Source organism: Pelecanus crispus, chromosome 2 (genome assembly GCF_030463565.1).
Source record: "Pelecanus crispus isolate bPelCri1 chromosome 2, bPelCri1.pri, whole genome shotgun sequence".
Lineage (NCBI taxonomy): Eukaryota > Metazoa > Chordata > Aves > Pelecaniformes > Pelecanidae > Pelecanus > Pelecanus crispus.
The window spans coordinates 145,493,891-145,507,708 of NC_134644.1; the positions used below are offsets into that span (position 1 = coordinate 145,493,891).

Genomic DNA, 13,818 nt, shown 5'->3' on the forward strand with positions numbered 1-13,818 from the left:
TACCTATCCTCTGTTGGCAAAGGCAATATTTAGGAACAAAATAAATACTTTTCCTAAATCAAATGCACCTTTGTTTTTACAAAAAGCAATAAGCATCAAAAATCTTAGTTTGAATTTTTGTTTTTGTTTGTGTGAGTGATGACCTCAGTACCACGCATAACAGTTCACTGAATAGAGTTATCATCTAAGTTCAAGACTTTTTATTTTGTTTAAAGAATTTCTGGCAAACTGTGCTATTGTCTTCCAGTGTGTGCGGTGATGACTTTGCACAAATCCATCAAAACAGAGAATCGTATTAATTCCATTTTATTAATCTATTATTATTCAAAATTAATATTTATAATTGCATTTGTGATTATTCTGTCTTACAATTAAACACTGTTTATGAAGATGGCAATCTTCAGCTGGTGAGCACTGTCATGCCATCAAGCCAATGCTTTCTGGTGATGTTCTTTAACTGAATTTCAGTGAATGAAAAAAATCCTGTGAAATCCTACAGCGAGAACTTACATAATGACACCAGTAACACAGGATCTGCTTACCCGAAACTTCATAGAGCTGTGGTAGAATTTCTTCATTTCCACTCTGTCTGACTACAGTGATAACAAAAGGAGAAAAAGGCATAGTCAAGAACAGATGTCAAGAATGAGCCCCTGCTACTAGACAAAAATAATAATAATAATAATAATAATAATAATAATAATAATAATAATAATAATAATTCTCCTCTGATAGTAGGGATGATGACAGTTACATTAATGATGGTCTAAAAGTATGAATGGAGAAATATCTGTAGGAAGAAGTAGTACTTTTGTTAGACCAGTTTACATTAGACCAGATTTTATTAGTCCTACTTGAAAAAATCAGGTTTGTGATTTGTCTGATTTTTTCCCAAGTATGGCTGTTGGTCTAGTGAAGTGTGTTACATTTTTCCCACAAATCTTCGCTCTCAAGACATCTGTACCAGTTGGTGCTTGACTCAAACCTCTTCAATTTCAGGGCCAAAAACTCCATTTGACTTCAGTGGTTCCAAGAAAAATGCAAAGAACATTTCTGATGGCGCTGTACAAAATTAGCTCTTTGAAAGCTAGCATTAACATGCTAGCATTATTAGCATTATAATAATCAACATTGCATTCATTAGTAATGATTAGCTATTTATTTTTAAATTGCTCTCCCTGGGAACTGATGCTAATACCTTAATAAGAAAGGGTAATCACAAGTATCTAAAGAAATGCGTCTATTATTATACTTTCTCTATTTATACCAGAGACACTTTAAAAATAGCTTTGATATCTTATTCCCATGCCAACTTTTCACTATTATCAGTCTAAGCATTAAACAAAATGCAGGAGATCAGGCAGTACATCATCTCTTCATGCACTAGAATCTGTGATTTGTACAAACAGCTTCAAGGGAAACAAAAGGTAAGCTTCCTACTTCAGAGTTTTAACCTTGTTCATAAAACTTGAGTTTTGTAGGATTTAGGCAAGATTGCCAGTTACTGAATGTCTTGGCATGGAAAAATACATTACACTGCACTGCATTTGATATCCATCCAAACTATATTTGCACGGTTTTATCTGAGATTCCTCTGTAAAGGTATCAGTAATATCTTGTATGCACAATGTGTAAAATTTTATGTAAAACACTGAAATAAATCTAGTTCCAAATTACATTTGAAGATATATAATTTTGAATTTACTGTCTGTTGGGCACAGTAGTGTCACACCGAAGTTATCTAAACTCATTTTTTTCCACATTAGGATTTATTCTATAAGAAGTTAAAGAATCAAAAGTAGGGAAGAGTTTAAAGAAATGTTCATGTTCTAGATGGCCTTTAGATTGTTAAGGGCAAGCTTTTACCTTTTTTCAGGTACTTGCTCAGAGTTTTATTTTGCATTTTTCTGTAAAAAGATAACACAAAAATAATAGCAAGAAGCAAAATTGAATGTACATATTTTCCCCAAATAAAATATCTCAAATAAATTATTTTCAAAGCATCCTGAAATTACAGGGATTTGCTCTGATTTTGGTGAAAAATGCCACAATCTCACAATCTGTAACAAAACATGGGTATCCTGTCCAACCTGAGCAGAACGTGCATCGTCTTCAACTATGATTCTTGCGCAAGGTGAATAGAAAGCTGAAAGTTTCACACAAACATACAAATGCATGCATACATGTATGAACACATAGTCATATAATCACTGATTCCAGTGAAGCTGCACCAATTTACTCCTGATGAGAAACAGCTTTATGCCTGTTCTGACTGCTCTCATCTGTTACTTTCAAATCTGTTTTTTCTTTTTTTAAGAATGTAGACAATGGATATGTTTCTTTCTTCCAAAATAGGATAATTGAAGGTCAGTGAAGAAGAACATAGGTATCCTTTGATAAATAAAAAAGTTAAATATATTTGACACAGGAGGAAAAAATGTGTCAGATTAGAGGGAATTTCTATAATGTACTTTAACACACAACTACGACCTGTGGAAATCCCACTTCCAATACTTACTATTATATCTCCTCCTCTTAAAAATTGTACTCGGGGCTGGAAAATCAGTAAGTCACACAGGTAGCAGATATCACAAATGATGTCTGTGATAAACCAGTATATTGTATTACTTGGGGTTTGATATGGAAACACAAAGCGAAGGGGAATAAACCAGCAATTCCAATTATAGGCGACTGTCACAAGCATGAGCCATGCAACGTAACGGTGATCTGAAAGAAAAAACATTGAATTTACAGGCATGAACTTAGAATCTTTTCTCATTCTTTTAGACACATTTATTCTACTGCAGTCTCTGGGAAAGCTTCTGCCCAGAGCAACTGTACTGGATTTGCGTGGCAATGTTTCGGTAGCAGGGGGGTTACAGCAGTGGCTTCTGTGAGAAGCTGCTAGAAGCTTCCTCTGTGTCTGACAGAGCCAGTGTCAGGCGGCTCCAAGATGGACCCACCGCTGGCCAAGGCCGAGCCCCTCAGTGACAGTGGTAGCACCTCTGGGATAACATATTTGAGAAGCCCCACCCCCCCTTCCCCCCAAAAAACCCCAAAACACCGGGACACACAATGCAGCTGGACTGCAGAGTGAGACTATGTGAGAGGAACGACTCTGTAGGTACCAAGGTCAGTGAAGGAGGAAGAGGAGGAGATGCTCCAGGCGCCAGAGCAGAGATTCCCCTGCAGCCCCTAGTGAAGACCATGGTGAGGCAGCTGTGCCCCTGCACCCATGGAGGTCCATGGTGGAGCAGATATCCACCTGCAGCCCGGGGAGGACACCACGCTGGAGCAGGTGGATGCCCAAAGGAGGCTGTGACCCCATGGGAAGCCCACGCTGGAGCAGGCTCCTGGCAGGACCTGTGGACCCATGGAGAGGGAGGAGCCCAGGCTGGTGCAGGTTTGCGGGCAGGACTTGTGACCCCGTGGGGGACCCACGCTGGAGCAGTCTGCTCCTGAAGGGCTGCACCCTATGGAAGGGACCCACACTTAATTAAGATTTAATTTTTATTTCCCATTACCTTACTCAGTTTTGACTGTTAATAAATTAAACTGATTTTCCCCAACTCAAGTCTGTTTTGCCCATGACGGTAACTGCTGAGTGATCTCCCTGTCCTTACCTCAACCCATGAGTTTTTTGTTATATTTTCTCTCCCCTGTCCAGTTGAGAAGGGGAGTGATAGAGCGGCTTAGGTGGGCACTTGGCATCCAGCCAGGGTTAAACCACGACAGCAACCTACCATTCTCCCTTTTTCAATGGCACAGGCTGCTGAAGTGATCTAGGTTGGAGCTAGGAGGCACACAAAGAATTTGCAACAGGGAATAAAGATGAGTTTATGAAAGCATACAGAATTTAATGCATCTGAAGAAACTCAACACATTTGGCATGCTGCTGGTGTATGTTATAACTGACAAAATAACTATTTGGCCCTAATGAATGGGACAAATTCTAGATCAAGAATCAGAAGACTTGGGTTTTAATCATGTTTGGTTTGCATACCAGCTTGTGCATACCATCTTTACAACTGTTGTCACTTTTCATGTCTTTTCCCTGTTTGGAATACGTGTTCTTTAGGGCAGGATCTATGCATCCCTCTGAGTTGCAAACTGGAATGTGGATCTTACGGTGGCTCACAGGTGCTATGTAGTACTAGGCTACTTCAATACGCCTTTACCCCATTTTATTGCATAGCTTTTAATTTACCTGTGTATGAGTCTATGCTGTCTGGTAGCTGCAGATACTCCATGTATTTTTTCAGTGGAGGTTTTTTGAATTTACAGCACAGCATATCGCAGTAATGATCCTCCTCTGGCTTTGCTTCTGCATCCTCTTTCTTTTCTTCTTTTTTTTCTTCTTTTGGTGGGGGTTGAGGCTGCTTCTTTGATGGTGCTAGCCACAAAGGGTGACATTTTAATAATGGCTCAATTACTACACCCTGTTTTAACATGTACAAGAGCTTCATGATGTTAAAAACTTTTCTAAAAACACCTGGCAGTAACTAAAGCTACAATTCATTGTAATACTGAATGCATTAGAAAACAGACTGGAGAATAAAATCACCACTGATATAATCATGTACATCTTCTATCAAGAACAGGGAACTTGATGTTATGGAGTGCAATATATATATTACTGTATTTCCTTGGACAGTGCCCATAACTAATGCCATAAAAGACTGACAAGAAATAAGATAATTCATAATTCAGCACTCTTTACTGTAGACTAATAAGGATAAATTAACTTCAATGGGCACAAACATCCACTTCAGTGGGTAAACATACTATACTTATTTGAAAATTTTCCCACAGTATTTTCTGTTCCCACAAAATAATTTTCATCTTTAAACCCAACAAATGCACAGCTATTTCTGGAGTCACTTACAAGCTGTAGGACTGCCTTCAGGGGAGGACAGCACTGGGTCTTTCAGCTTTTCCTTATAGACTGTTGCCCTTTCCCGCATTTTTCTGGCAAGCTCTTTAAGTTGGGCATCAGCATACTCATTTGATTGGAAACTCGAAGGTCTTGGATTCTGTGTGCTAATTAAAACAAAAGGAAAAAAGCTTAAAAAAAAGCACTGGAAGGAAACAGTGCTAATTCTACTTCTGAGCAGAAGTCAGAAATTAAGAGTGGACCTTTATTGGCCACAGTGCTTATTCACATCACTTCACAGTAAATGGACACCCGCTCTTGCTTCCTGCTTATGTCAACTGATATTGCTGCCTACATGCAACAGCCTACATGATATTTCAAGCAGAGGAGGTCCTGTAGCCTGTGCTCTGTGTAGCCCACTACACTAATGACTTCCCACTGCTGCTTTTCACCAAGTTCTACTGTGGCTATGTAAAGCGGAGGACCTATCCTGTGTATTTGCTAAGATACAAGGCATGCTCTTACCATCTGTGCATAAAAGTGTGCTCATTATTATATGGTAATATCCTAATGATAACAGGACATAACTAAGTTAAAGACTGTGATGTGCAGGTAGGAGAGGAGAGACCATGCTTACTTTATGCTTCCTAATCTTGGGAAAATTGATTTAATCTCATTTTTGTAATGAATATCAGCTAATATCAGGTTAAAAGTGCATGTTTTACCAAGTGGAAGCAAAATAATGGTGTTTGTGCTGAAGCTGCTGTTTCCATTAAGAAGTTCCCCACCACACATTTACTCAGGGTTATAGTTACACTGAACTGATATGCCAGCACTCACAGCATTTCCTCAAACCTGAGGCCAGTTCATTTTCAAACACCCGCACTCTCATATTCTGCACTGAAACTAATGCTTTTAATAGGATCTATGCATGCTGCGCAGTCAATTAGAAAATCTAGCTGAAGGTGTTTCTTGATCAACTTTTTTGAAATTTCATCCTCAATTACTTGCTAGTGTCTGATTATGCAAACTGGGGCTGTTTTGGAGTACCACCCAGCTGGCAGCTGGGCCAGGCATTTGGACTTCCTCTATGTGGACACCAGGATATGGGATTTCTTCTGTATCCTAGACTGAACACTTCTCAGCTGGTCTCACACACTGGTGTCAGAGCTGGCTGGAAATGGCTGTGAGTGGCTCAGGGCAGCTCGGTGCCTCCTCCCACACAGGTCACAACTACCACCCCTGTACTGAAACCCTGCCACCTATGCCCAACACAGGTAGTACAGCAGAGAGTTGTTCTTTTTTCCTGTCAGTTTTTCAGCTCTGTCCCAAATACCATGGAGATGTGGATGTTACAGCAAGAGAAGAAGCAGACCAAGAGTGAGGCATGCCTGAAATTTCCAAATTCTTGAGAAGATGAGTAGAGGGAAAGTGGTATAACAGCATCTTAAGTAGGGAAGAATTTAAAAACACTCCAAAGAGATCTTAAAATAAACATCATGTCTCCTCAAGACCTAAACCTACTTTGAAGTTCCTAACAGAAGGAGCTGTAACTAAAAAAGGAGAATGTCAGAGTGGGATGCATGTAGCTTTTTGAGAAGCACAGTTGTCTGGAGACACAAGACATATCACAGTGCCCAAGGAAATATGATATAAGGATGTGAAAATCCTTCAGCAATAAAATCAGTGGATAAAATGGAGATAAGCTGTAAAAGCAGAAGAAACAGAAGTCTGGAAGTATGTGGTTATCATTCCTCTAATTTAAGTCTTCTGTCCTGTCTATTTCTTAAAACTCCCCAGACAGGAGATGAATCAAACAGTTCTGATATACTTCGTAATCTCATCACAGTTCCTTTTGTGTTGCATATTCCCTTTGCTCAGGCCATCTGCAGTGTAATGAAATCCTTTCTTGTTTTGAGCTAACATGTCACAATTAGTTTTTCAGCTACTATGCAAAGAATTTCAAATAATTCTTACTCTTCACTATTGCTGTGTTTGCTCAGGGCATTAGCTATCTTATAGTAAAATACACTTATCACAAGTGTCATGCCAAAGGCCCTTTCTATCTGCTTTCTAGGGATAAGCTATAAGATGTGTGGGATTTTCTTGTTATTTCACAGACTTTCCAATAAAATTTAAAGTCTCCTATACCATAAATTTGGTGCTTTATCATTGGAGTGTAGCCCATAGGAACCGTGTTGTTATTTGGTACTGATTAGAAACTATGTGAGTTTGTTTAAAGTTATTTGCCCCACAGTTGATGAGAAATCGATTTTCTTTGCCCTACTTTTCATTTGGTTTGCGTTACCTCCTCCTCTATTATTTTCTAGTAACAAAATGCTTACTTTAAATTTTCTCTGGTTAATACAGATGGAGGAGGCTGCATGTTGAATACTGCTAATTTGAAGATGTGTAACGTACCTGTGCTTCGTGTGGAGGTGCACTTTAAACTGCCTTGGCTAATGAAGCCTGTTCAAACTTCACTCCATCTCTTGCATTAGGTGGTACTTTTCCATGAATTCATGACACCAGTGCTGTGCAGATGCCTTTCACTGCATGCAGCACCCTTGGTGGAAATTAGAGTCTGGCTCAGCACCTCCTGACTGGCCTGAGATCATTTCCCCAGCAGAGCTGAGGTGCTTTCCTCTTTTGCTCCTCTCTTTTTTGTTTAGTGATGTTTCTTTCAGTATGTGTGTGCTCTTTTGTGTGCTAAACTTTTTATTAACTATTAATATATGCTTTATTAATTCATATACGAAAACACATAGCTGCCAGCAGAACATGACAACTGGCAGGAATGAGTACGTTTTCCAGGTCAGAGACCTGACTAAGGTAATTCTCTTTGAAGAGACCACATTTAATAATTTTAATTTGTCCATCATACTACATTGCAATGTTTTCTGGTTCTGGTTTGCTACTGCTCAGACTTTCAGATCTTCTGCCTATGAGAAAGGTTAGGCTGACTTATGTTTTTAGCATGCTCTGTTAAGGAGATAATGCCTCATTTTGAATTCATAATTATGTTCATTCTTACCTCACACTTATAATTACAGACTGTATTGATTTCACACTGGGCTCTTTGGTTTTATCCTCTATATGAAAACTCTCAGAGGGTGATCAAACTTGTGGATATCAATCAATTCCTGGTTTGTCTCTGCCTGTGTTATACAGCTGAATAGTTTGCGCCATACAGAGGCAGATCTGCAGTCAGAGGTAAATCTGCTCCCTTACTAACACACTGCTTAGATGAGCAGAAAGATACTTTGCCTTTGTTTTCCTGTGCTGAGCTGTGCTGAGTGCTAGGATTTGTCCCTAAGCTGACATGTTATTCTTTAAGCAAATTTATCTCTGACCTTTATGTAATGTCACAATATGCCTAGGTCTATATTACTTACTATATCATGTAGTCCTTTACAGGGCAGAAATGTTTATTCCCTGGCGAAATAATAGTTTCACATGGCCTAGGAAGTAAAAAAGTCAGGACCACAACTCATGTACTGTGCACACAGTTTTGTTATTACCTCAAACATACTTTGTTTAACTATGACCTGGTGACCCGCCTGGTAGATGATGGAAAGGCTGTGGATGTCATTTACCTGGACTTTAGCAAAACTTTTGACACCGTCTCCCATAATATTCTCCTTGGGAAGCTGGCAGCTCATGGCTTGGACGGGCATAGTCTTCGCTGGGTAAAAAACTGGTTGAGTGGCTGAGCCCAGAGAGTTGTGGTAAATGGAGTTAAGTCCACTTGGCAGCCGGTCACGAGCGGTGTTCCCCAGGGCTCTGTTTTGGGGCCAGCCTTGTTTAATATCTTTATCAATGATCTGGATGAGGGGATTGAGTGCAACCTCAGTAAATTTGCAGACAACACCAAACTGGGTGGGAGTGTCGATCTGCTGGAGGGTAGGATGGCCCTGCAGAGGGACCTGGACAGGCTGGACCAATGGGACAAGACCAACTGTATGAGGTTTAACAAGGCCAAGTGCCGGGTCCTGCACTTGGGTCAAAACAACCCCATGCAACGCTACAGGCTTGGGGAAGAGTGGCTGGAAAACTGCCTGGCCAAAAAGGACCTGGGGGTGTGGGTAGACAGCCGGCTGAACATGAGGCAGCAGTGTACCCAGGTGGCCAAGAAGGCCAACAGCATCCTGGCTTGTATCAGGAATAGTGTGGCCAGCAGGAGCAGGGAGGTGATTGTCCCCCTGTACTTGGCGCTGGTGAGGCCGCACCTGGAATACTGTGTCCAGTTTTGGGCCCCTCACTACAAGAAAGACATTGAGGTGCTGGAGCGTGTTCAGAGAAGGGCAACAAGGCTGGTGAAGGGTCTGGAGCACAGGCCTTATGAGGAGCGGCTGAGGGAACTGGGGTTGTGTAGCTTAGAGAAGAGGAGGCTGAGGGGAGACCTTATCGCTCTCTGCAACTCCCTGAAAGGAGGTTGTAGTGAGGTGGGTGTTGGTCTCTTCTCCCAAGTAGTTAGCGATAGGACGAGAGGAAATGAGCTAAAGCTGCACCAGGGGAGGTTTAGGTTGGATATTAGGAAAAATTTCTTTACGGAAAGGGTGGTCAAGCATTGGAAGCGGCTTCCCAGAGAGGTGGTGGAGTCACCATCCCTGGAAGTGTTCAAAAAATGGGTTGATGTGGCACTTCGGAACATGGTTTAGTCTAGTCTACCCTTGATTGGCTTAGAGTAGACTTGGTAGTGTAGGTTAATGGTTGGACTGGATGATCTTAAAGGTCTTTTCCAACCTAAACGATTCTATGATTCTATGATTCTATGAACAATAGCAACGTATGTAACAATAGAAGAATAATAATAATGTAATTTTCTTATGTTTTTAATTTGTAAGTTTTATTTTTTTAACTTGCAGGTTTTAACTTGTTTGTTTAGTGAATAAAATTACAGTGCCTTAATTCTCCACATGCCAAGAGAAAATATTTAGACAGATATAACGTAGTGGAAGAAAATGGCCTTGAAAGAACAGGCCATGGAAATACTGTGTTGAGTATGCTAATGCAAGTAACATCTGTTAAGTACTGTGGCTTTGAGGTTTTCTGTGTTAAGAGTGCAAACAAAACAAGGATCAAGAAATGCAATAGCTTATTTCACAATAAATCAAGTTTTCCCTTTTCTAAGTTGCAATCTAGAGTTTAAATCTTTCTTGCTTTTTGGCCATGAACACCAAACACCTGAGTTCAACTCCATCTTTTATCTACCCGGTGACCCCTGAGAAAATGTATTTCTTAAATGTATGCTGCTTCCTGAAAAAAATCTATACCACTTTTTGCTGATTTCAGTTATAACCCTTATTTTGCAACACTTAAGAGACTTTCTCCTATCTACTTGGAAATGTAATTCTTGATCTTGCAATAGAACATTTAATGCTTTTATTGAGTACTGACATTATGATTTATGATCGTATGTACAACCTGTGTCTTGAAAAAATAATTTGTTGTCTTCAATAAATTATGGAGAATCTCTAATTCAAACAACCAGTTTTCAGAAGGATATGACAATTTGTAGCTATACAAATGTCTACAAAACATGATGGTATAGCTGAGAAAAATTTCAGTGAGATAGAAAAATGTAGTTCCAGGCATCATGAAAGGTATTGATTCAAAAACACATCCTCAATTTGTGCTGACAATCATAGTATGGGTAATTTTATAGAAACCAGAATCCTCTGTCTGTCCCCAGTTCCAAGTCTAAGCTCACACATCCAAAATGACTAGGAAACCTAATGTTTCTCTGTAACAGAAAAAAATGTGTTAGTCATCTGCTTGGTACAAGAACAGGGGTATTCCAAAAAGCTAACTTTAGCTGTTCTGATTATGCTCCCTTTATAGTGAATAGAAGGCTTCTCTGAGGAGATGTTCAGAATTACTAAGATAGGTTTCTGCTCTGAATTGCCTGCGAAAGGACCCTATCCTTCTCCTTTACCTGCACAGGATGCTTATGGTGTTTTAGGAGTGAGCTTTTTTTACTTTCTTTAACTATGTTGGTACAAAATATAGTAGTGTGCTAATGATGTTTGTTAGGACATTGGATTTGGAAGATTAAAAAGTAGGACTGATTCCTGTACAGGAAAAATTGAATTATTTAGACTGAGTAATAGAAATGAGAACAAATCTAATGCTACATAATGGAGACATGCTTTTAGAAACAAATTGTAAGAATGTCTTTTTTAAATGGTGGGGTCATCAGTTGCAGATGACAAAAGGATAAATATACAAGTGTTTTAGTCAACAATAGGGTGCCTATGAGCCATACTGTAATCTGGCTATGAAAAAAACTGGTGCAAATGTAACCCTAGAATGCATCTGACATATTGCCAGTGAAGGAAGAATTAATATTGGTATATAAGCCAAAGGTGAGAGTTATGCTGACCAGCTATACTCAAAAGGTCAATTCCTGTAGGAAACCGTGTAAAGTCTCTAAGAATGATCAAGGCTGTTGGGAACCTGCCTTTAAAATAGATAGCAAAACAGATTGAGAGGCAATAGGATCATTGTCTATAAATTCAAATTTTGGTGGAGAACCGTGTAGGGAAAAGAGGTATTTGAGCTGAGGAACAGTATTTTAATAAGAATAAATGTGAATAGAAACACCACAAATTAGTATGATGAGTTAAAGGTCTGAAGAAAGTTTCTAAGCCTTTCAAGACTGGGATTTTAGACAGCCTTCTAATATGAGTGGGTAGCAGCTGAAATAAGCATGACACACTTCCAAGATTATATTAGCTAAGATCATGAAAACTATTGTAGGCAGTGATTCCTGAGAATGTAAGCAAATGGATGCAGGATGGAAATCCTCTTCAGCAAACTACCTTGATATATATATAAAGGTTTGGAAAGTGAACAAATTACTTAATTTTATAGGAACCATGGGGACTACTACTGCCAAAAATCTCAACACCTCAAGTGTTAAGGAAGTGAGTTTCTATGATAAAGATATTATCTTACAGTCATGAAACAAACTGTTGACACATTAGATCCCATGGAATTTCAAAAAGCTCTTAATTAAATTTTAATTTTCATAAGCAGTCTTGAAACAAGTACCTTCCTCTGCCCCATCATCTCTTCTTTTAAGAGGGAAAGTGTTTGGGCAAGACGCATTTTTAGTGAGCCAGAAGACTATGTCTTTCTCTATTTGCTGCATGTTTTGAAATACTGCTAGTATATTAACTTCTTTACAATAAAAAAAGGATAAAATAAATTTTTATTTTCATTCTATTTTAGTATTGAGTTATTCTTCACAATGCAATTTGAATTTAAACTGATGTTATTTTTGTCCTACTATCTATTTTCTTGCATATGTCATTAATTTAAACATAGTGATATAATAATATTTGGGTTGGTTTTGGTTACATATAGAAGCAAGAATAGGCCATAAGCATTAATAAGCTTCATGTGGACACCATGTAAATAAAACTTTCCATTGGAATTCATGAGTTTCCGTTAGTTCAGAGTCTTTCTACAGAAGTTATGCTTGTTTTGGCCTTAAGCAAGTGTTCTTGAAACAAAATGCAAAGATCACCCATTTTGCAGATCTCATGTTGTACTCGTACAGCAAAATGGATATAGAAGCAACAATGTTCAAGGAAGTCACTGTCTTTCAGAGTTATGTACTGGCACTGGACTCAGAACAAACTTCTTGATGCAGTGCAGACTGAAAGCTAATCATCTAGGCTGCATGTCATTCCTCCTGTTTAGTTCAAAGGTTTGTCACAGCAGCTCCTTTGACAATCCTCCTAGTTATTCAATCACAACAGGCTGTGAATCCTCTAATCTTCTTTACAGTACTCCCTAAGGAGAAGTCTGTCTCAATGCTGAACACATGGAACTCTCACTAGGGTACCAGATTAAGATGTGAATAAGGTTTTATTTTAATTAGTAATTTTGCAGTATGAACTATGCAAAAGAAAGTAAGGTGAACATTGAAAGTATCAATTCACTTTGAAAAATCACCTTTCTTTAATGTCACTGGTGATATAAAGTTATTTAGTGGCACTGGATATTTACTATGATGTAAAAAAATAAGGGTAGCATCATTCTGACACTAATCGCTTTAGAACAAAAATATAATATTCTAAGTAAGAACCATATAATAATAAATGATGCAGTCTTGCCTCACTTATTTGCTTATCTGGTGCTGTTGTGTCATTGGGGCTTTCTTATCTGTAAGTGATCAAATCTCTCTGGGGCATCTGCCTATTTTCAGGAATTTTTAAAGATATTTCTTATCATAGTCACATAACGTCTGTTACATTCAAACACATTTAAATGCAAACTCATAATTTATTTACATGAGCATATAATAATTTATGCCTAAGGAACAAAATGTCTTAATCAGATTATGATCCCGTGCTGTACAGAGTTCATGAGCACAGCACAAATCCTTCTTTCAACTTTCTATTCTTCATTTTTTATTAATACACAGGGAATACAAAGCTAAAATGAAAACACCATAATATTTCCTATAGTGAATTTTTAAAAAAGTGGCAATAAAATGTCTCAGGTTTGAAAAACTTTGTTTTTAATTGATATTTTCATTTCTCATCTGTTTTCATACAGATTCTAAAAAAATCATCAACCATAGGACTGCAGAGAACATTGAGACATCCTGTAATCCTAGTCCCCGCAGATCAAAACATATACCTGTGCCATTCCTGTCAGGTTCTTTTCTAACCTGTTCTTAAATATGTCTAGTGATGGCTATTACAGAATTTTCCTAAAGAATATATTCTAGTGCTTCATTAGTCTCATTGTATGAATTTTTCTCAACATAAATCTCTTTTGGTGCAATTTGTTGTATCTGCTGTGAACATGGGATATATATATGTATGTATAGTCTCTTCTCTTTTATCTTACTTTTTGGCCATTTGAACATTTGCATTTTCTATTACTGTTTTTTTGCAAAGGAAAAATATTTGGGAAAAGGGTAATAA

At 38.5% G+C, this 13,818-nt stretch overlaps 2 protein-coding genes across 2 annotated transcripts in view; one reads left to right on the forward strand and one right to left on the reverse strand.

Moving 5' to 3' along the window:
* CPNE3 (copine 3) overlaps nt 1-13,818 on the forward strand; it is a 112,322-nt gene that overhangs the window by 67,661 nt on the left and 30,843 nt on the right. The window lies entirely within an intron of this gene.
* Nucleotides 1-13,818, reverse strand: part of CNGB3 (cyclic nucleotide gated channel subunit beta 3) — a 72,017-nt gene that overhangs the window by 30,324 nt on the left and 27,875 nt on the right. Inside the window, exons 4-7 of the mRNA XM_075705895.1 lie at nt 4,886-5,040; nt 4,208-4,393; nt 2,519-2,727; nt 543-593 (exon numbers count right to left, since the gene is read on the reverse strand). Coding sequence (XP_075562010.1) covers nt 543-593; nt 2,519-2,727; nt 4,208-4,393; nt 4,886-5,040 — 601 coding nt within the window. The remainder of the gene's footprint in view (nt 1-542; nt 594-2,518; nt 2,728-4,207; nt 4,394-4,885; nt 5,041-13,818) is intronic.